At 41.0% G+C, this 24,321-nt stretch overlaps 1 protein-coding gene and 1 pseudogene across 1 annotated transcript in view; one reads left to right on the forward strand and one right to left on the reverse strand.

Moving 5' to 3' along the window:
* dhx9 (DEAH (Asp-Glu-Ala-His) box helicase 9) overlaps window positions 1–12,193 on the reverse strand; it is a 34,406-nt gene extending 22,213 nt beyond the window's left edge. The window contains exons 1-6 of the mRNA XM_060931000.1: window positions 12,092–12,193; window positions 5,735–5,859; window positions 5,501–5,641; window positions 1,309–1,420; window positions 826–965; window positions 505–653 (exon numbers count right to left, since the gene is read on the reverse strand). Of these exons, the coding sequence (XP_060786983.1) occupies window positions 505–653; window positions 826–965; window positions 1,309–1,420; window positions 5,501–5,641; window positions 5,735–5,845 (653 nt within the window). The 5' untranslated portion in view covers window positions 5,846–5,859; window positions 12,092–12,193. The remainder of the gene's footprint in view (window positions 1–504; window positions 654–825; window positions 966–1,308; window positions 1,421–5,500; window positions 5,642–5,734; window positions 5,860–12,091) is intronic.
* Window positions 12,194–16,869: 4,676 nt separating this feature from the next.
* On the forward strand, window positions 16,870–20,370 carry LOC132884793 (dynein axonemal assembly factor 4-like; annotated as a pseudogene).
* Window positions 20,371–24,321: the final 3,951 nt, after the last annotated feature.

The raw sequence follows: 24,321 nt of genomic DNA on the forward strand, positions 1-24,321 counted from the left end.
TTAGGGTGGCATTTGCCACCCTATGCCACCCCGGTAGATCCGCCCATGGTTATTCACCCCCGAGCGCGCTGGAAACTGTTCCATTGGTATGTTCAGATCCAGTCACGAGATGAGGTTGCCAGATCTCTCTATAAAAAGGTGACTTTGCGGTCTGAATCTGTGGAATATTCGTAAGCGAGGACTGGCAACCAGCAGTGGGTTGCGCACCAGCTGATCAGAACTCCAATGGAAAAGAAGCGCGTGTTACTGTTTATCTCGATTGGCTGTAACCTTGTAAGTGAAATGTTTGGCAACAATAACGTTGTAGCCTGCCTACCCCCCCCCCCCCCCAAAAAAAAACTCTTCGGATCTACACGATTCACACAAGTGACCTATTTTGGGATCAAAACGGCGAATTTCGCCGAAAGGTGAGGAGTTTGCATGTGTGCTTATGTTCCTTGATTTTTCCACACAAGTTCTGAGCTATGGACGAAGTATTTCTTTTTTTTTTTATGGCATCCAAACCTGTTGTGGTCTGGCCCCACTTGGTTGTACTTGTAGTCTGTTTGGATTTTGTCTTTCTGAAAGAACTGGTTCAGACGGGCCTTGGCATTATCCAGAGTCCAGTTTCCGTGTAGACCAGCATTTAAATCTACTTCCTCAGACTCTAGGGTCTAGCAACAAAGGGGGGGAAATAAATAAACAAACATTTTAGATACACTTAAAAATTATAAAGTAAATTGTTGATAAAATGTCACATTTGTATGTTAATACTCATGGGTACTCAATACAGTGCACATTTTTCTTTTGCCCATTTGTTCATTTTACGAAAGTACTCAGTCATACAGCTTTTGCATCCTGTTCCTCTTTCCTGGAGTAGTAATCCTGTAGATTAGCTCCTCGGTCCCACTGAGGATTTTTCAAACCCGAGTAGCCAAGGCCAGTTACTCCAGGAACTGGAGCAGAGCTCGGCTCAGTTTCAGTCTCTGAGAACAAGATTTAGTGTCACTTTTACAACAGATCCAACACCATCACAGCATGTTCAACTAAAAATCGCAGAAAGTTTAACTGTAGCCTTAAAAATGGCCGTAGAATAACCAACAAAAATTAACTTTATATAACTTGTAATAAATACAACTTTGCTTTTAAGAACTTTCAATAAACATCCTTTTGGCACATAGTTAATCCACAGCCAAAAACATGAATGTAAAACTTAGAAAATTTACTTGAAGAAATTTACAGAAACGTTTAAATCCGGCGTGTGGGTTCGCTTGAATATTAGAGGAAAAATGCATATTTGGTGGTCATGTTGAAACATATCCATCATACCATTCTCTTGTTTCACAATTAAATGTGGTGGCAAAGGACCACTCGCAGGCAGAGTCCCAAACCCACTCCCTTCTGCACCACCGCCTCCATCGGGCACATCTGGAACACTGGCCTGGCAACAGGAGGACATAGAATGTGCAAGTCTAAACATTTGAAGGTGTCATGTGCGTACACTCATATAGCTGTTGAAAATGAGCAAATCAGGTAACTTAAAGGAGAAATGAAGGCAAAATTATCATCAAAATTCTATTTCTCATTTTATTAAATATAGGAATGCATTTCTGATCGCTATTTTGTCACTGCTATAGCAAGTTATGAGTGTTTAAAATACGCTCTGTAATGCATCAGTCCATATGTCAAAAGCAATGGCCGTAAACGAGATTCGCCGAGACCTGTGCGAGGCATCGTAGGACGGAAGTAAAACGTACAGCGGAAATCAAAGTGACCGTCCCTGTGTCCGAAATAGCTCACTCGTTCACTACTCCCTATATAAGGAATTACTACAGTTAGGTTCATAAATAATTGGACAGAGACAACATTTTTCTAATTTTGGTTCTGTACATTACCACAATGAATTTTGAACAAAACAATTCAGATGCAGTTGAAGTTCAGACTTTCAGCTTTAATTCAGTGGGTTGAACAAAATGATTGCATAAAAATGTGAGGAACTAAAGCATTTTTTAAACACAATCCCTTCATTTCAGGGGCTCAAAAGTAATTGGACAAATTAAATAATTGTAAATAAGATGTTCATTTCTAATACTTGCTTGAAAAGCCTTTGTTGGCAATGACTGCCTGAAGTCTTGAACTCATGGACATCACCAGACGCTGTGTTTCCTCCTTTTTAATGCTCTGCCAGGCCTTTACTGCACCGGTTTTCAGTTGCTGTTTGTTTGTGGGCCTTTCTGTCTGAAGTTTAGTCTTTAACAAGTGAAATGCATGCTCAATTGGGTTGAGATCAGGTGACCGACTTGGCCATTCAAGAATATTCCACTTCTTTGCTTTAATAAACTCCTGGGTTGCTTTGGCTTTATGTTTTGGGTCACTGTCCATCTGTATTATGAAACGCTGATTATTATTTGGCTGGATTTGAGCACACAGTATGTCTCTGAATACCTCAGAATTCATCCGACTGCTTCTGTCCTGTGTCACATCAGAGGTGATGTGACACAGGACAGTTACCAACAAATTAGCATTAACACTAGTGACCCAGTGCCACTGGCAGCCATGCATGCCCAAGCCATCACACTGCCTCCGCCGTGTTTTACAGATGATGTGGTATGCTTTGGATCATAAGCTGTACCACGCCTTCGCCATACTTTTTCTTTCCATCATTCTGGTAGAGGTTGATCTTGGTTTCATCTGTCCAAAGAATGTTCTTCCAGAACTGTGCTGGCTTTTTTAGATGTTTTTTTAGCATAGTCCAATCTAGCCTTTTTATTCTTGAGGCTTATGAGTGGCTTGCACCGTGCAGTGAACCCTCTGTATTTACTTTCATGTAGTCTTCTCTTTATGGTAGATTTGGATATTGATACGCCTACCTCCTGGAGAGTGTTGTTCACTTGGTTGGCTGTTGTGAAGGGGTTTCTCTTCACCATGGAAATTATTCTGCGATCATCCACCACTGTTGTCTTCTGTGAGCGTCCAGGTCTTTTTGCATTGATGAGTTCACCAGTGCTTTCTTTCTTTCTCAGGATGTACCAAACTGTAGATTTTGCCACTCCTAATATTGTAGCAATTTCTCAGATGGGGTTTTTGTTTTCGCAGCTTAACCTCCTAAGGCCCAAGCTGTTTTTTTTACATGCATTTTTTATTTCTCTTTGCTATTTGGGCTTATTAGAACCTGATTAGAATAAAAACTAAGCATCATCTTTTGATAAGATGTACTTTTAGAGAAAAAGTATGTCCACATATGTGGATTCTTGTTCCGAATTTCCATAAAGTGCTGTCCACGCATGTGACCGCTAAGCCCTAGGAGGTTAAGGATGGCTTGTTTCACCTGCATGGAGAGCTCCTTTGACCGCATGTTTTCTTCACAGCAAAATCTTCCAAATGCAAGCACCACACTTCAAATCAACTCCAGGCCTTTTATCTGCTTAATTGAGAATGACATAACGAAGGAATTGCCCACACCAGCCCATGAAATAGCCTTGGAGTCAATTGTCCAATTACTTTTGGTCCCTTTAAAAACAGGGTGGCACATGTTAAGGAGCTGAAACTCCTAAACCCTTCATCCAATTTTAATGTGGATACCCTCAAATGCAAGCTGAAAGTCTGGACTTCATGCCCATGTCCATTATATAACTATAATCTGAATATGTTTCAGTAAACAGGTAAAAAAAAAAACAATTTGTGTCAGTGTCCAAATATATATGGACCTAACTGTATAGTGAGCTCATTGGTAAAATGAAAAAACGCTTTGGGACACTAGTCTGTCGCACTGGTATTTACATCATTACTGTCACACAATTTAAATGTGCCAGATCTGTCAGCTGGTGGGTTTTCAAAATAATAAACATGTATTTTTGTGATAAATACATATTATACTGAGCGTATTTCCCACATCAATAAATACAAAGTACCTGCATCTTTCATTTTTTTTTTAAAATCACGGCTGACTACTTTCTTCTTTGTCGCTGCCTTTTATTAAACCAAATTTGAGACTCTTAATTTGATTTCTTTCAGCGCGACTGCAATGCATGATGGGATATATCACTTTGGTTAGTGACCATCGTTGTATACTACTTTTTGTGATGCATTGTGGGATACTTTGAGTGCACTATATAGGGTCAAGTCAAGTTTATTGTCATATATGCTATACATGCACGACATACAGCACAGATGAAATTTCAGTCCTCTCTGACCCACGGTGCAAACAGGCAATGCAATAAATAAAAATAGAATAACTGAAACAATATAAACACTCTAGATAAGAAATAGACATAGACTAAACACTCACGTGTGTGTGTGTGTATTTTATATATATATATATATATATATATATATATATATATATATATATATATATATGTGTATGTATATTATTTATATATATATATATATATATATATATATATATATATATATATATATATATACACACACATTATATATATATATATATATATACACACACACACACACACACACACATTTTATATACACATAAATTGGAGCAAAAGGACATAAAATAAACAGTCAAGGGCATTTGAGGTATAGCAGGTAAACATGAAATAAGCAGTATAAACAATAACTAAGAGCTGTTAAGGTGAGGTAGTGCGGAATAGTGCAAATGAGCGAGGTAAAGTGAAATGTGCAGTCCCTGAGTTCAGTGTGCGAATGAATGTTGAGTGTGTGTAAATAATCCTCACTAAGGGTTCGGACAACACTACAAAATGGCGTCCCCACTATATATAGTGCCCTATATAGTGAGTAGGGAGTGATTTCGGACACAGGGCAACATCTGCCAACGCTGTCAAAAGACGTGTGTGCCCTCTTTCGAATGCTGATGTAATCAAGCCAGAAGTTTTGTTTGTTTTGATAGCAATCAGGAAAGTTTGAAAAAAGTAGGCAGTAATCGTCATTTAAACTTGTTTTTTGTGCAAGATTTCATTTGGAAAACAGTTTTCAAAATGGCGGCACTGACACCTGGCTGACACTTCACGTTTGAAGTCTCGCACAAGTCTCATGAAGATCGCGCGGATAAGCGACGCCTGCTGTGGGCCGAACAAACTAAATTCAGCATGGCTAAAAACCGAACAGGCCGAGAAGTATGATATTTAATTGCAATTAGTTGCCAATATGAGTCACGATATAAGGTTACTAAAACCGAAAACGTAATTGAATAACGTTCATTAAGAAATAAAGCAAGTTTAAAAATGACTTCAGGTTCCCTTTAAATGTTAATGGAATATAATTATTCCATCCAAGTTGAAAAGAAACACATGGGGGGGGAATCACACTTTTACTTCACTGAAATTCTTTGGAAAGTCTTTTGACCTAAAACATGGAAAGGCTTCGTACACTAAGAATATTTCATCAAGTCAATATCTTGAACCCTGAGTTCTTTACCACCTAAATTTGGTAGACTTCAAAAAAAATAAAAAATACTAACAGGTTGCACATGATATCCGTACTCAGACTAATATAATATAGCACAGCACACATGTACACACACACCACTCATACTTACCCCTAATGCAGGTACTTCAGAAGCACTCATCTGTCCCACACGGACCAGATAATTTACAAAGTCTCTTGCTGCATTTGCCTGGGCATCCTTTTTATTGGTGGAGTTTCCCATTCCGATGTAACTGAAACTCTCAACTCTCACCTAAGGGGAGGCATTGTGTGCAGAAACAAATCGGAATTTTTACAAAGACACACTTAACATGTTTTAAAAAAAAAAAAATCTTGTTTAACATACCTCACACATAAACTTCTGTCTGTTCTTATTTCCTGCCGCCCGGATATCATAGTTAGGGGTCAATTTCTTTTTTCCGCACCAGGCATACAGAAAATTTTTTATGTCCCCCATGGTCAAGGGTACACCTGTTAAATAGACAAACATTAATAAAATAAGAAATAAACTAATGCTGTTGGTTACTCCCAATATAATAATTAAGGCTAGCTGCAAAAGATAAAATCTACTAACAAACTAACTGACTAGATAAGTTACGGTTTCACAGAACTCAACATTAACAGTAATCTGACTGTCTGGAACGACTAAATGTTCAGTCTGGACAAATCAAATCCACATCTGCCTGCCCGATGGGACAAGTTGAATGCTTGTTGAAAATCACAATTTTTAATCGCAATTATTCAAGACTTACATCAATAAAGTTCCAACAAAACTAATTCAGTCACCTCTGCGATCTGACCGTGTTATTGTTTATGAAATTTCAGGGAAGCCGAGTACAGCAGGTGCATGGGTAAAAATATCCACATTGTAATATCTAATTATAGATTATTAGACTTTGAATTCCTTGAAATGGCAATCAAATACCTCAATAAAATAAATATCTGTGGTGAAGCTTCATTTCAAGCCTAGGTCACAACCGGACGTACGATTTTTTTGGCCATGTGACTTTTGGCGTTTCCCAAATCGCTGCGGTTTTTTTTGTTCGTGGAGAAAGACGCACGTTGGCCTTAAGTTTGTCTTGCAACCTGAAAAAAATGCAAGTGCCCGTAGAGTTTGTTTGACATGACAAAGAACCTCTGCAGCCGGTCTGCGGCTTGAAAATCAGCACGTCACACGCGCACCCTCCATGCGTTTCTTGCACGTAGACCGCCCGTAGGAGCACGTACAGCCGGTTGTGACCGAGGCTTAATTCAGACATTTATTGTACTGTTCTTTTGTATGGTACACACTAACAAATTGTAAAATATTTTGCGGAAATTTTACGACAGTACGGCACTCACTTACAGTTGGTTTTCATTCACAACATGATTCTGTCACCCTTATGTCCAACTTGGTTTCTTTCAGTTTCATTCATCAAAAATTTTTTGATAAGCTTTGTTAATCACTTTCCTTTCACTGAACTTGCAAATACATAGTAATAAAAAGGTTATGGTCAGGACAAGTGAAAAATCTTGCTGCTTGTCCAGCTGGATTACAAACTTTATGTCGAGCCCTGTTTCACTGAAGCAGAGACGGCCCACTGATGAAAACACGAATGCTGGCACCATGTTTTCCTTTCAATAGAAAGTAACTAATGCGTGCTTAGAGAAGCTCCAAGTTGATGGATGACATCATGGACTCATTTGCATAGGTTGTGAATCTAAATCATTTCCACATCAAAGCGTGTTCCCTGAAGAAGGAACATTTTTGAAATACATTAGGAACTTCACTTTCAGCACTGGAGCCAGCAGAAGCGGGTGACGCGTTGCGCCATATGCATTGTGTGCAGCGAGCGCACAGCAGGAATTGTGTCAGATAGCAAAGTTGGATTCAGAAATTCCGCTTAAACATGAAATGGGTTTCTTATGACCTAATTTTGACCCAATGAGAGTGCTATGAATGATGCAGGCCTTTTTTCCGGTCTAAAACAAGATGTAGGCCGAAGCCTTGGATGAAAATGTGTCGAAGGTGAGATATTTTTGCATTTCTGGTCGTAATTGTTGAGGTTAACCTCCAAAACTAAGTTGCTCATAAAACTGCACCCTTTTTTGGTTCTAACAGTACCAATTCGGACCATGCAGACCCTTTCATTTTGTGCTACAATGTTAGGTAGAGGTGTGGGGTCAGCACGCTGCAACTGGGCGGCATGGGCCTGGGCTCCCAGCGCAGAGTCCCAGCTGGCTCAGCTCCACAGTCATGGTTGCTAGGAAGTTATGGAATTTAATCCATATAAAATCAGTCTGTAATTGCCCAACATTTTAGGACTACATACAGTGGTGCTTGAAAGTTTGTGAACCCTTTAGAATTTTCTATATTTCTGCATAAATAGGACCTAAAACATCATCAGATTTTCACACAAGCCCTAAAAGTAGATAAAGAGAACCCAGTTAAACAAATGAGACAAAAATATTAGACTTGGTCATTTACTGATTGAGGAAAATGATCCAATATTACATATCTGTGAGTGGCAAAAGTATGTGAACCTCTAGGATTAGCAGTTCATTTGAAGGTGAAATTAGAGTCAGGTGTTTTCAATCAATGGGATGACAATCAGGTGTGAGTGGGCACCCTGTTTTATTTAAAGAACAGGGATCTATCAAAGTCTGAGCTTCACAACACATGTTTGTGGAAGTGTATCATGGCACAAACAAAGGAGATTTCTGAGGACCTTAGAAAAAGCGTTGTTGATGCTCATCAGGCTGGAAAAGGTTACAAAACCATCTCTAAAGCATTTGGACTCCACCAATCCACAGTCAGACAGATTGTGTACAAATGGAGGAAATTCAAGACCATTGTTACCCTCCCCAGGAGTGGTCGACCAACAAATATCACTCCAAGAGCAAGGTGTGTAATAGTCGGCAAGGTCACAAAGGACTCCAGGGTAACTTCTAAGCAACTGAAGGCCTCTCTCACATTGGCTAATGTTAATGTTCATGAGTCCACCATCAGGAGAACACTGAACAACAATGGTGTGCATGGCAGGGTTGCAAGGAGAAAGCCACTGCTCTCCAAAAAGAACATTGCTGCTCATCTGCAGTTTGCTAAAGATCATATAGACAAGCCAGAAGGCCATTGGAAAAATGTTTTGTGGATAGATGAGACCAAAATAGAACTTTTTGGTTTAAATGAGAAGCGTTATGTTTGGAGAAAGGAAAACACTGCATTCCAGCATAAGAACCTTATCCCATCTGTGAAACATGGTGGTGGTAGTATCATGGTTTGGGCCTGTTTTGCTGCATCTGGGCCAGGACGGCTTGCCATCAGTGATGGAACAATGAATTCTGAATTATACCAGCGAATTCTAAAGGAAAATGTCAGGACATCTGTCCATGAACTGAATCTCAAGAGAAGGTGGGTCATGCAGCAAGACAACGACCCTAAGCACACAAGTCGTTCTACCAAAGAATGGTTAAAGAAGAATAAAGTTAATATTTTGGAATGGCCAAGTCAAAGTCCTGACCTTAATCCAATGGAAATGCTGTGGAAGGACCTGAAGCGAGCAGTTCATGTGAGGAAACTCACCAACATCCCAGAGTTGAAGCTGTTCTACATTTAGTTGCAGTTATTGCTGCACAAGGGGGTCACACCAGATACTGAAATCAAAGATTCACATACTTTTGCCACTCACAGATATGTAACATTGGATCATTTCCCTCAATAAATAAATGACCAAGTATAATATTTTTGTCTCATTTGTTTAACTGAGTTTGTTTTATCTACTTTGAGGACTTGTGTGAAAATCTGATGATGTTTTAGGTCATATTTATGCAGAAATATAGAAAATTCTAAAGGGTTCACAAACTTTCAAGCACCACTGTACATGTTAGATCTAAGAATATCTTGATCATATAATTTTCCCAACTGAAGGCTAAACTGTTGGCTTAAGAGCAAGACGTACTGTAGATCTAGAGTGAAGACCAGCGTAGGCCAGTCAGCTGGTTGCTTGACATACTGTAAATGCATTAGTTTCGCTGGAAATCTGCATTAGTTACATGCATCAAAAATATTTATTTTAAACACAAATCAACTAGAGAAGGAAACAAATCTGCCAAAGCTCAGAATCATAAAATCTGGGAAGTTTTACATCGGCAAAAAACAAGCCTTATTATAAGGTGCAATTTAATTAATAATTCATCTACGTACATTACAACATTAATTGTGTGAAGTAATTAATTGACAAATTGAGGAGTAACACAGAATAAGATACTCAAAACTGCCATTTCTGCATCAGCTAAGATCCCCCCCCCCAGTGCATGAAGGTCATTTCAAGGTCATGTGTATGCTATTCATAACATTATCACTGTATAGGTATGGAGTCGCTGAGTACAGAAATACTATATGGTTTGTACCTATTAAAAGAAATAAATAATGCTTGGAATTGAATCTTGTAAATTCTTTAAAAAACAGATTTATTGCCCAATTTTTTTGTAATAACACATCATAATATCGTTGGGTGTATCAGTGACGACAGAGAGGAGGAGTATAGGAGCCTGATGAGGGACTTTGCTGTGTGGTGCAACAGGAACCATCTGCAGCTCAACACCTCGAAAACCAAGGAGCTGGTCATTGACTTTGGGAGGTCCAGACCAAGGTCACGACCAGTTCTGATCGAGGGAGTCGAGGTGGAGGCTGTGGATTCCTACAAGTACCTCAGGCTGTGGCTGGACAGCAAGCTGGACTGGACTTGCAACACCAATCAGTTATACAGGAAGGGACAGAGCAGGTTATACTTCCTTAGGAGACTGCAGTCCTTTAACATCTGCAGGAAACTCCTGTGGATGTTCTATCAGTCTGTGGTCGCCAGTGTCCTGTTTTACACCGTGGTGTGCTGGGGGGGCAGCACATCCAAGAAGGACACATCCAGGCTGGACAAACTGATCAGGCGGGCCGGCTCTGTGGTCGGCATGAAGCTGGACTCTGGTGACAGTGGCAGAGAAGAGGTCTATGGACAAACTATTGAACATCATGGACGATGCCAGTCACCCTCTGCACACCGTCATCAGCAACCAGAGGAGTCTGTTCAGTGACAGAATGCTCCTTCCCAAGTGCAGGATGAACAGACTCAAAAACTCCTTTGTCCCTCACGCCATCAGACTGTACAACTCCTCTCTGGGGGGGAGGAGGGGGAACAGGAGGACAGGAAGAAGCAGTAGCCTAGCCTAACAATAAGCAATACCGGACAATGTGCAATATAAAGTGCAATATCTCTCCTGCTCGCCCCCTTCCCCATATCTTATTCTTTTTATATTTGTATATGTAAATACTTGGGCAGCACGGTGGTGTAATGGTTAGCGCTGTCGCCTCACAGCAAGAATGTCCGGGTTCGAGCCCCATGGCCGGCGAGGGCCTTTCTGTGTGGAGTTTGCATGTTCTCCCCGTGTCCGCGTGGGTTTCCTCTGGGTGCTCTGGTTTCCCCCACAGTCCAAAGATATGCAGGTTAGGTTAACTGGTGACTCTAAATTGACCGTAGGTGTGAATGTGTGTGTGAATGGTTGTCTGCGTCTATGTGTCAGCCCTGTGATGACCTGGCAACTTGTCCAGGGTGTACCCCGCCTCTCACCCGTAGTCAGCTGGGATAGGCTCCAGCTGGCCTGCGACCCTGTAGAACAGGATAAAGCGGCTAGAGATAATGAGATGAGATGTAAATAGTACTTAATTCATCTAGAAGTTTTTTCTCTATCTGTAATGATGCTGCTGGAATCTTAATTTCCCTGAGGGAATCCTCCCAAAGGGATCTATCTAATCTAATTACTGTTGTTGATTTTTACTAAAAAAAAAGTTAAAATCGCCATACCTCTGCAACTGTAAAATATTTTTTTCAAAATTCCAAAAGCTATGTTCTTCTTTAGGGTGTCCTTTAACCGAGAGCAGATTTTAAGGTGAACTGAACCTGTTTGAAATTTTAACATAAAAGTGCCCAAATACATATTCTTAGAACAGAATTATATGAAAGATTATAATATGTTGAGGTTATAGCAATGCAAAGTCATTATTACGTATTAAAAAAAGAATACAGAAGGAAAAACAAAGTATGAGGGCGGGACAAACAATAGTGATCAGTGATTGGTCAGTGGGAACAATGACGTTATACTAATCGAAGATAACGGAGTATTAATTCTCCTTTGATTCATCATACAGCTAGATTTTAAATTAAAATCAATTTGGTTGGTGAAATATGCCGTCCAAATCGGATAATTTGAAAATCAGTCAAATATACTGTATGCGGCGAAAATATTTGGGAATTTGATAAAAAAAAAAAAAAACCTGAGATCGTCGCCAAAATGGCCGCCAAGTGGACTGACGTCACTAGAGATATTTTTTTTTAAATCGCAGTTGCTAGCGGCAGACTAGCAAGGTTATTTATCATGAAGCAAATAAATATCTTGCTAATTGTTGTGTGTAAATTTCTGCGGAAGTATTTAAATACAATTTACATATCTACGAGCTCGAATTCTTCCTACAGCCTTGTCTAAAACAGGCTGAATTTAATAACAGCCCGGCAATGCAGGCTAACATGTAGCAGAAGTGCTATATATATATATATATATATATATATATATATATATATATATATATATTCTTTTTAAAACTGAAATAGCAATATAACCAGCAAACGCTGGTATTAATAATCTGTAATAAGCAATAAAAAAGGAGATAACTCACAAGCCAAACGCAAATCCACAAAACTCACTACCAAGCAGCTAAATCGGAGGCCTTCCCCACTACACCGCACAGAGAAAGAACAACTTCTTCTTTTGGGTTTAATGGCGGTTGGCATGCCGGCTTAAAGGTGCATTACCGCCACCTACTGGATTGGAGTGTGGAACAGAAGCTTGGCAGGACCAAAAAAGGGGCGATTTCTCAGAGACAACAAGGGAAGCCGAGCTTCCCCTAAAATCCTCTCCCCAAACTGCGGCGTCTACGACGTTGAATTCTCATTAAAACAATAACTTGCATAACATAATATATGCCCAAGATTGTATTTATGTTCATAACTATCCTGTAACTTATTTGAGTGATGTCTGACGAACTTGCAGTTCGCTACGAGAATCACCTTTGCTGCCAGGCTGTAACCTTTCTTATTTCAATGGGCTCTATGGACTAGGGTTGCCACCTGTGTCTGACAAAAATCCTGGACATTTCGACCATCCAATCGACCTTTTTGCTTGTAAGCAACGGCGCCCTTCACACATCTAACCCAAGACAAAAATCGCCCTTCTACGCTGAAACTGTATTGCTCTAATTAGTAAAAATGACGCTTTTGCTAGTTATTTGTTTAGTTAATTGCTTTACATAATATAGCAGGTCTTCATTAGCCTGGCAAGCCAGACTAAATGTGAATATTTATTCTGGCCTCAATCCGTAGACATTTCCGAAGCGGGTAGGAGGAACCCGCTGTCTTTCAAACTGTCTCTGTGCGTGTAGGCCAACGCTCTGACCAATCAGCGCAACAGTGACTGTGACGTAGTCAGAGCGACAGAAAGCAGTGGGGGAGGCCTTGAAATAAATAATTTTTCAAAATGCGTATTAATTAATAAACATGTTCTAGATATTAAGAAGTTTGGAGATAATGACCACAAGTTTGGAGTTAATGACCACAAGTTTGGAGTCTGTACCACATACATAACATACACTCATTTTTTTTCCCCAAGTGTTTTTCAAGGGTTTGCTTAAACTGTTTTTGAGAGTTTTTATTTAGTGGTGTTTGGTGAAATAATTTCCCTTAAATTTAAAATAACGGGAAAATAAGAAACAATCAAAAAGTAATGTTTCAAAGCTGTTTATTAATTCTTCGTACTGCACAAACTAGCCCCATCCTTTTGGCTACGAGCGGAGCCAGCTGGTAGATCAGACTTTTGCCATAGCCGGTCGGCAAAACAGCGAAAACGTCCTTCTTGAAAAGGAATGGGCGGAGAGCCTCTTCCTGCTCATGTTTCAACGAAAACTCCAAGTCTAATTCTTCTAAAACTGATTCCAAAGCGGAGTCAAACGCGCGCTGTTCACTAGCCGTAGCCATCTTTCCTACTGCGCTTTCTCCAGCGTCGCGCAGCTTTGTCGTCACTCCTGCAAAAGCCCGCCCAAAGAATCCAAACAAAAACCTTGCGTTGTGATTGGCGGGCACGATTTGATGCCCGGAGTGTTTTTGTTTACATGGTGCGAGGCTAGACCCACTCGCTAGACAAAAATATTTTTGGCCGCTAGGCGCGTGGGTCTAGTTTACTAGGCTAGGTCTTCAGTATTTTGGTTTATTTCCAACAGTTTTTGGTTGTGGACACCTGGGGGCAGTAGTGGGCACAGGTAAAAGGGAAATACATAATTAAGTTCTGTTTGTTTGCTTATGTGGAATAAAAATAAATAATCTAATTTTTCATTGTATCTAAGAATACCTGAATGTAACAATGTAAGGTGTAGTGTCAAACAGCTTACCTGATTGCTTAGAGTGTGGTGTGTGCTTTGCTTGTGCTTGCCTGTGCCTCTGCTGCTCTTGGCTAAACAAATACATAGGAGGACATGGAACTGATATAACTGGGCACATACAGGAGTATGTTACTACACTACACTACTTCATTTAATTCACCAAAACCTTACCTAATCTTCCATTTATATTTGGTGTTTTTCTTTGCTGCTGCTATGAGTCCTGGCTGATTTTCAATGAATGTCTTGAACTCAGTACAGGACAACTGAAAGTTTAGCCTGACTTGAAGCTCAGCCTTCACCATTGCAACAGAGAGTCTGTTTCTTTTATCAGTCCAAGCCAGTTCCAGGCTAGCACCAACTCTCTGCTGGGCCAGAGGAAAGAACCGCTTACGTCAGCGGGGGGGCGGAGTTGTTAAGACCAACAACAATAACAAGACCATGAAAGATCGCCATTTTTAAGCGCCGAGAAGCCGCAGCTGTACAAACGCGAAGTCATCCATTATTATTATTATTGTTGTTACTGCTGCTTCTTCCGTGTTTTTGCTTTGATATTCGCGCCAAGGTTTATGTAAACGTAGCGCCGTAACTGACGTATACAGCGACGTAAGTGACGTATACAGCGACGTAATGACGTGGCTCCGCTTAGTGGCGCTTAGCACGGGCGAGCTATGGAAAAGCAAACTGGTTCTCAGCTGGCTCGCAAGTTGAAATACACATTTTGCCCATCATGTACAAAAAACCGGGACATTCAGTGTCCCGGATTTTTTTTTTTTTTTTTCCGGGACAGACCATGAAAATCCGGGACAATCAGGAAAAACCGGGACAGGTGGCAACACTACTATGGACTGGCAGCAGTGTTGCCAGATTGGGCGGTTTTAAGTGCATTTTGGCGGGTTTTGAATATATTTTGGGATGGAAAACTTCAGCAGTATCTGGCAACACTGACTGGCAGCCGGGTATCCGTTGCAGTCTACGAGACGGCTCTGAACAGCCAATTTCAGCTAGTTGTGGTTAACATCAACAAAATCGTCACTTCCAGGGAAGCCGGGCTTCTCTGGGACTAAACGAGACAGTGGGAGGGACAAGAAGCCGGGCTGATAAAGAATTATTGGAGGTAGTGTTTGAAAGACATGAGGAGGGCGGTACTTCGGCGAGGAACACGGAAGCATGATCAGTCAGTCCCTAGCGGATGTCGAGAAAGTGTAGTCGTGTGGCAAAGTGCTGTCCGAATTTCTTTTCATATAAACGTTTCTTCTCATTGATGTCTCTCTACATTACTCTGTAAATAAATGTAAATATTACTCGTTGTGCTCTGTTAACTTTCATCCATTCTATCAGTTTGATCATTCGTGAATTCACTCGTTTATTTCATTTGTAGTTCAACCTGGTTGTAGGCTAGCTTGAGCCTTATTGGGATCTGCAGTGCTAGCTGCTATAACAGAAATTGGTGAAGTCTCTGGAAAGCACAACCAGCTAGTATGACAGGGTCACAGACCATTTTCTGGAAAAGGAGCGGAGGGCAGAATTTGTGTATAAATAGTGTTCATGTTCATGAATCTGAAGTGTGTATATTGTTCAGTAATGTTAAGAGAATGGTGGGCTCTGTGTTATAGGTTATACCTGGGTATAATATTCAAGGTTCTGTGTGTTGCATAGCCTACCTGGTTATGAATTTCCAGACTGTGTTGCAGAAGATGTTCAAGGATGTGTTGCACAGCTGGGTGTTGTGTTAAAGACTCTGTGTTGCATATCAGGGTATGATGTTCAAGGCTCTTCGTTGAATAGCCAGTGATTTTTGGATGTTTGATATTTTTGATTAAGGATATGAGGCACTAGCCTGGCAAGCCAGACTATAACATGAAATGTACAAGCAAAAATACTTTCTGCCACTAGGTAGGGTTGTCTAGTTCACTATGCTAATGGGGCACACCTTTCTATGCTTTGATATCCGGCCTACAGGTTTTACGATGAATGCGTAAAATGGGCTTCCTCTGTTTTAAAAACCAGCAGCTCCCACTGACCTCCATCCATCTCATCTCATCATCTCTAGCCGCTTTATCCTGTTCTACAGGGTTGCAGGCAAGCTGGAGTCTATCCCAGCTGACTACGGGCGAAAGGCAGGGTACACCCTGGACAAGTCGCCAGGTCATCACAGGGCTGACACATAGACACAGACAACCATTCACACTCACATTCACACCTACGGTCAATTTAGAGTCACCAGTTAACCTAACCTGCATGTCTTTGGACTGTGGGGGAAACCGGAGCACCCAGAGGAAACCCACGCGGACACGGAGAGAACATGCAAACTCCGTACAGAAAGGCCCTCACCAGCCACGGGGCTCGAACCCAGGACCTTCTTGCTTGTCATTTGTTCATGTGCATATTATTTATACTAGCTGTTTGCTGCTAAGGCTCCATGATAAGGCCAAACTCCTTGAAGAATTGCTGAAAGTTGCAATAGAATATAAAAGAAAATATGAGTTAAATAATAATAATAATAAACAGTTTACATAAATAGTATTAACTAGTCTGTGATGACCTGGCGACTTGTCCAGGGTGTACCCCGCCTTTCGCCCGTAGTCAGCTGGGATAGGCTCCAGCTTGCCTGTGACCCTGTAGAACAGGATAAAGCGGCTAGAGATAATGAGATGAGATGAGTATAAACTAGTCTGCATTACATTAATGGCATTTAGCAGATGTTCTTATCCAGAGTGACATACAGCATACCCAGAGCAGCCTGGGGTTAGATGCCGTGCTCAAGGGCACTTCAGCCATTTCTCCAAATCCAGGGAATAAAACCAGCATCCTTTTGGTCCCAAAGCTGCTTCTCTAACCTTTAGGCCATGGCTTTCCCTAGTCTACATATTTTGTCACATTTCCTACAGATAAACCTATCTATTTTGATGCTGCCAAATTTTAACTGTGATGTAGAAAGGGCTTTCAGCGCGGTGCGTCACATCAAGACAGAATTCAGGAGTCTGCTGTCTCACCAAACACTTGTGAATCTGATGTCTTGCAAGATGAACAAGTTCATTGATACAGACTGCCATAAGATTGAGGCTTCTGGCAAACTGCTCAAATCTGCAAAGCAAGCGACATCACAAGACAATGAATGCTTGCAAAAGAAATGGGAAAACTAGTACTTGTGTTTATGTAATACTAGTTTCAGAAAAGCTATTTTTTTCATGTAAATAGTCTCTAAAAAACTTTTTGTTGTATTCATGTTTATTTCAGTATCTAATTAAAGTAATTTTCTGTTGTGACAACATGTCCCATGCAAGAAGGGAACAAAATTTTTCTTTCAAAACTACAGCAGTTGGTCTCCTCAGTTCCCAAACATTGACAGAGCGTTGTCAAAACTAGAGGTGATGCAACACGCACACACACACACACACACACACACACACACACACACACACACATACATATGGTATATACAGTGGATATAAAAAGTGTACACACTCTTAAAATGATAGGTTTTTCTGATGTAAAAAAAAATTAAAAAATTAAAAAATGAGATCATGATAAATAATTTCAAAACTTTTCCCACCTTTAATGTGACCCATAACCTGTACAATTCAGTTGAAAAACAAATAAATCTGTTAAGGGGAAAAACATAAAAAATAAATAAAAAACGTACAATAAGCTGGTTGCATAAGTGTGCACACCCTTAAACTAATACTTTGTTGAAGCACCTTTTGATTTAATTACAGCATTAAGTCTTTTTGGGTAGGAGTCTATCAGCCTGCCGCATCTAGACTTGGCAATATTTGCCCACTCTTCCTTGCAAAAGTGCTCCAAATCTGTCAGATTGCGAGGGCATCTCTTGTACACAGCCATCTTCAGGTCAACCCACAAATTTTTAATTGGATTTAGGTCTGGGCTCTGGCTGAGCCATTCTTTTGTTGATTTCGATGTATGCTTGGGGTCACTGTTGTGCTGAAAGATGAAATTCCTCTTCATCTTCAGCTTTCTAGCAGACACCTGAAGGTTTTGGGCCAAAATTGACTGGTATTTAGAACTGTTCATAATTCCCTCCACCTTGACTAAAGCCCCTGTTCCAGCTGAAGAAAAACAACCCCAAAACATGATGCTGCCACCACCATGCTTCACCGTGGGTATGGTGTTCTTTTGGTGATGTGCAGTGTTGTTTTTGCACCAAACATACCTTTTGGAATTTTGGCCAAAAAGTTCAACCTTGCTTTCATCAGACCATAACACATTTTCCCACATGTTTGGGAGAGTTGATGTAATTTTTTGCAAAATTTAGCCAGGCCTGGATGTTTATCTTTGATCCTACGTCATAGTCCAGATATATGGAGAATACAGGAGATCTTTGTCACATGTAATACACAACCAGTACTTGCCAGAAATTCCTGCAGCTCCTTCAGTGTTGCTGTAGGCCTCTTGGCAGCCTCCCTGACCAGTTTTTGTCTTGTCTTTTCACCAATTTTGGAGGGACGTCCAGTTCTCAGTAATGTCACTGTTGTCCCATATTTTCTCCACTTCTTGATGACTATCTTCACTGTGCTCCATGGTATATCTAATGCCGTGGAAATGTTTTTGTACCCTTCTCCTGACTGATACCTTTCAACAATGAGATCCCTTTGATGCTTTGTAAGCTCTCTGCAAACCATGGCTTTTGCTGGAGGATGCAACTGAGTAACATAAAGACCTACTAAAATACTCGCTTGTTAAGTCCAACATTAATCCGTCTGAATGGACGAACCTCGCATCTGATCGCCATATTTGGAAGAAAGTTATAAGGAAAGGCATGAACCATTTCGAACAGAATAGACTCGCTGAAGAAGCAATGAGGTGTCATAAACGCAAAATGAAACAATTGAACAATCCTGTAATATAAACATTAAGCCGCAATACTTGTTTACAAGTGGCAGCAAAGAAGAAGAGCAACTAAGTAAATGTCTGAACTTTATTTAGGGTTAATCAGAGTCATTTTAATTGATGGCAGATGTGTACCCAAAAAGACTCAATGCTGTAATTAAATCAAAAGGTGTTTCAACAAAGTACACAACATGCCTACCACTTTAAAGGTACAAATTATTATTATTTTTTATCGTGACACAAACAATAATTAAGATGAAAAGCTTAAATGATCCTCATTATATAACTGCATAAATGCAATTATATAATGAGTTAGCAGCAGTGCAGTCAACAGAATGGCACCAACAGATGTACGATGAGCTGTGGCTCCACCCTCAACACTTCTGATCAGAGATTACACCTGGAGCCAGACTGAGAGCGTGGTGTTCATTAATGTGCCATTAAAAGCTGGTAAGCCAGGGATGTTATATGCACGGAAGAGTATCTGAAGGTCAGTTTCCCTCCATTTCTGCTCAAGGTCTTCTTCTTCGAGCCAACAGACAAAGAGAACAGTGTGGCAAAAACTGGAAATGGCATTGCACTTTTCCCACTGCCCAAAAAGAAGCAAGGCATCTGGGAACAGCTCAGTGTAACATAGAGAAACACAAACAGAGAGATATTTGAGAAGGAACCATCATCAAAACCCAGAAGAAGGTGGTAGAGAAAGATGAAGTGAAAGCCCTGAGGATTCAGCAGCAGAGGAAGTTCACACTGGAGACCATGATGAAGATAGAGGAAGAGGAGCAAGCAATAATGCAGAGGATAAAGGATGAAGAGTTTACGAGAGCCATAAAGGAACTGGAGGACTGTAAAGAGAAGCAGAAGGGGAAGAAGATGATTGAAGAAGTCTACAGGAAGCAGCTGCACAGAAAACAAAACAAGTTCATCAGTACAGAAAGCCTGAGAAGGTTATAACACCTGCATAAAACCTGAGCAGAACTGAAAGTGAGATAAGCAGTGGGAAAAAGTCCAAACAGGTGAATCTTCCTGCTCCAAGATCAGTGAGGTGCATTAAGGTCAGCTTCACTCCTTGTGTCTTCCCCAAGCCCTTATAAGAGCCTTTGATCCCCAAGGAAGAAGAATGGCTCAGGAAGCAGGCCAAGGCAAGATGGGTGCTGAATGCAAATCTTGCCGAGCTGGATGAGCTGATGGAAGAGAGAAACCCTGACTGGCTCAAGGATAAAGGAGATAAATTCTTCACCATGGGGAACTACGAGGCCACACTCAACATCTACAACCTGCCCATCAAACTCAATCGGTGGATCCCTGCTCTGTTCTCCAACTGAGCAGCTTGTCATCTGAAGCTGAGAAATCTTCACAGAGCCATCGAGAACAGTTCTCAGGCTCTGGAGCTGCTCATGCCAGCAGTCTCTGGTAACACTGCAGCCCAGATAAAGGCCCACGTGAGGAGAGGAACAGCATTCTGTCAGCTCAAGCTGTATGTGGAAGGGCTTCAGAACTACCAGGCTGCTCTCATCCACACAACAAACAAAACAAGTTCATCAGTACCAGGCCCTGCAGGCCAACATCAAGAAGATCTGAGGGATCGTTCAAGGCACCAGATCTGGCTCAGAATGACTGACAGTGTCTGCAAGGGAATAGGGAAAATCTATTCTGATGCTAGGGCAGTGGGGTAGGACAGGTTGGAGTCAAAGCTTACCACAGGGAAATGGACAATCCCACCCACCAGAGTCTGGGGTTGCACTTTTGGCAAGTGCCAGCAACCCCTTAGCCACCCTAGTCAGGGTTATGACAAACAGAAGCCCTTCCAAGTCCCCAATGGCAAATCAGGCAGAGGAGGAACCATTAGACAAATTCTCACTGGCTGTGGAGGAGGGTGAGGGCAATGCCAGATGGATTGGCTATGAGGCACAACTCCGTGAAAGCAAGTTAGTGGCAGTCCATTGCAGTTTCAGTGCCAGATCCTGTATGTCACATATTATATGTGCCACAGTGGAAGGTCTTGAATTCATAGTGTGTGGGCCACTTCCTTTCAAGTTGAGGTCTACCTTAAACAAAGCAATGTATAAAGCTCTTCTTCCCAACATTCTACAATAGATTTTGAAACCTTTTGGGTCAATTGGATTCTCTGGTTGGTTACTTATAAATAGTCATTAATTCAGTAATTGATTTATCCTGGTCAGGATCAGGATCCTATTCCAGGTGGATCTGAAGTCTGTCCCAGGAACACTGAGGCGTGAGGCAGGAATACACCTTGAATGGGATGCCACTTCATCACAGGGCACCATGTGTATACACATTGACAAACTTATTCATACGTACCTGCAGATAATTTAGAGTAACCTATATCCACCACCCATTATGCTTTTGGGAGGTGGGAGGAAACCAGAGACCCTGGAGGAAACCCATGCATGCAGAGAATCCAACCGGGGAGTCTAGAGCTGTGATGTGGCAATGCTACCCTTTGTGCCAATATTTAATATTTCACAAATATACACAGAACTAAATAGCAAAAAAGCTCTCTCAAAAGGAGATCCACTGTGTATAATGCCTGGGCCTGAGACTATTAATTTTATTTTAAACAGTATATTAAGATTTTTAGGTCTCTAGAGCAGGATAATTTCCTCAGCTGTCTTCTTTTGATTGTGGAACTGCTCAAACATCAATACTGGGAAGATTACTTAGTAAGTCTAATCCGGTACTAAATACAGATGTCACTTTAGCAATGAGTTACTTTTGTAGATTACTTTAAAAGTCTGCTGTAATCAGATTACTTTTGGATCACTTCTGATCTAACAGGCTAATGTTTTTTTTAATTAGTTTTTCATGTCATCTAATATTGCATTGCTTTAATTGGTGTTTAAAGTACAAAAAAGGAAAATGAATTATAAATTAACATATGTATAACCCCGATTCCAAAAAAGTTGGGACAAAGTACAAATTGTAAATAAAAATGGAATGCAATGATGCGGAAGTTTCAAAATTCCATATTTTATTCAGAATAGAACATAGATGACGTATCAAATGTTTAAACTGAGAAAATGTATCATTTAAAGAGAAAAATTAGGTGATTTTAAATTTCATGACAACAACACATCTCAAAAAAGTTGGGACAAGGCCATGTTTACCACTGTGAGACATCCCCTTTTCTCTTTATAACAGTCTGTAAATGTCTGGGGACTGAGGAGACAAGTTGCTCAAGTTTAGGGATAGGAATGTTAACCCATTCTTGTCTAATGTAGGATTCTAGTTGCTCAACTGTCTTTGGTCTTTTTTGTCGTATCTTCCATTTTATGATGCACCAAATGTTTTCTATGGGTGAAAGATCTGGACTGCAGGCTGGCCAGTTCAGTACCCAGACCCTTCTTCTACACAGCCATGATGCTGTAATTGATGCAGTATGTGGTTTGGCATTGTCATGTTGGAAAATGCAAGGTCTTCCCTGAAAGAGACGTCGTCTGGATGGGAGCATATGTTGCTCTAGAACCTGGATATACATTTCAGCATTGATGGTGTCTTTCCAGATGTGTAAGCTGCCCATGCCACACGCACTAATGCAACCCCATACCATCAGAGATGCAAGCTTCTGAACTGAGCACTGATAACAACTTGGGTCGTCCTTCTCCTCTTTAGTCCGAATGACACGGCGTCCCTGATTTCCATAAAGAACTTCAAATTTTGATTCGTCTGACCACAGAACAGTTTTCCACTTTGCCACAGTCCATTTTAAATGAGCCTTGGCCCAGAGAAGGCACGGTGAATTGTGTTCACAGATAATGTTCTCTGGAAATATTCCTGAGCCCATTTTGTGATTTCCAATACAGAAGCATGCCTGTATGTGATGCAGTGCCGTCTAAGGACCCGAAGATCACGGGCACCCAGTATGGTTTTCCGGCCTTGACCCTTACGCACAGAGATTCTTCCAGATTCTCTGAATCTTTTGATGATATTATGCACTGTAGATCATGATATGTTCAAACTCTTTGCAATTTTACACTGTCGAACTCCTTTCTGATATTGCTCCACTATTTGTCGGCGCAGAATTAGGGGGATTGGTGATCCTCTTCCCATCTTTACTTCTGAGAGCCGCTGCCACTTCAAGATGCTCTTTTTATACCCAATCATGTTAATGACCTATTGCCAATTGACCTAATGAGTTGCAATTTGGTCCTCCAGCTGTTCCTTTTTTGTACCTTTAACTTTTCCAGCCTCTTATTGCCCCTGACCCAATTTTTTTGAGATGTGTTGCTGTCATGAAATTTCAAATGTCTCACTTTCGACATTTGATATGTTGTCTATATTCTATTGTGAATAAAATATCAGTTTTTGAGATTTGTAAATTATTGCATTCCGTTTTTATTTACAATTTGTTTTTTGTCCCAACTTTTTTGGAATCGGGGTTGTATGCTACAATGAAATTTTCTGATTAGTCCTTCAATTTCAGATGATTAAATCTGAATGAGATACACACGGGGCGGCACGGTGGTGTAGTGGTTAGCACTGTTACCTCACAGCAAGAAGGTCCGGGTTCGAGCCCCGTGGCCGGCGAGGGCCTTTCTGTGCGGAGTTTGCATGTTGTCTGCGTGGGTTTCCTCCGGGTGCTCCGGTTTCCCCCACAGTCCAAAGACATGCAGGTTAGGTTAATTGGTGGCTCTAAATTGACTGAGTGTGAATGGTTGTTTGTCTCTGTGTGTCAGCCCTGCGATAACCTGGTGACTTGTCCAGGGTGTACCCTGCCTCTCGCCTATAGTCAGCTGGGATAGGCTCCAGCTTGCCTGTGACCCTGTAGAACAGGATAAGCAGCTATGGATAATGGATGGATGAGTGATGTTTCTTATGTAAATATTAAGCTATTTTCAATGCTTGATTTTAATTGTGTAGAAACATTGAGATAATGAATATAATGCACTGTAATGCAAAGGTTGTGTACATTCACAGGTTATTCACAGGTTAAATATTGTTTCTGAAAAGTTGATGAGTGTGTATGTACTTGAGGCGTGTGTGAGGGGGTGGGGTTAGAATATCAGAATAGAATGTTTATTGCAGAGAGAAATTCTAGAATAAATTCATCCATCCATTATCTGTAGCTGCTTATCCTGTTCTACAGGGTCGCAGGCAAGCTGGAGCCTATCCCAGCTGACTACGGGCGAAAGGCAGGGTACACCCTGGACAAGTCACCAGGTCATTGCAGGGCTAACACATAAACACAGACAACCATTCACGCTCATATTCACACCTACGGTCAATTTAGAGCCACCAGTTAACCTAACCTGCATGTTTTTGGACTGTGGGGGAAACCAGAGTGCCCGGAGGAAACCCACGCAGACACGGGGAGAACATGCAAACTCCACACAGAAAGGCCCTTGTCGGCCACTGGGCTCAAACCCAGGACCTTCTTGCTGTGAGGTGACAGTGCTAACCACTACACCACCATGCCACCCCTCTAGAATAAATTATGTAAACAATTCCACACGACATTCAGATAAACAACTCAGCTGCGATCCAACATCTTGAGCAAACCATGCACCTTTTAAACCAATATCTTTATATTTTTAACACCTCTAATCATATTTTTGAGCACTTTGAACATGAATTTCTGCAACTTTTTCGCATCAATGTCATCTTTT

Source organism: Neoarius graeffei, chromosome 1 (genome assembly GCF_027579695.1).
Source record: "Neoarius graeffei isolate fNeoGra1 chromosome 1, fNeoGra1.pri, whole genome shotgun sequence".
Taxonomy (NCBI): Eukaryota; Metazoa; Chordata; class Actinopteri; order Siluriformes; family Ariidae; genus Neoarius; species Neoarius graeffei.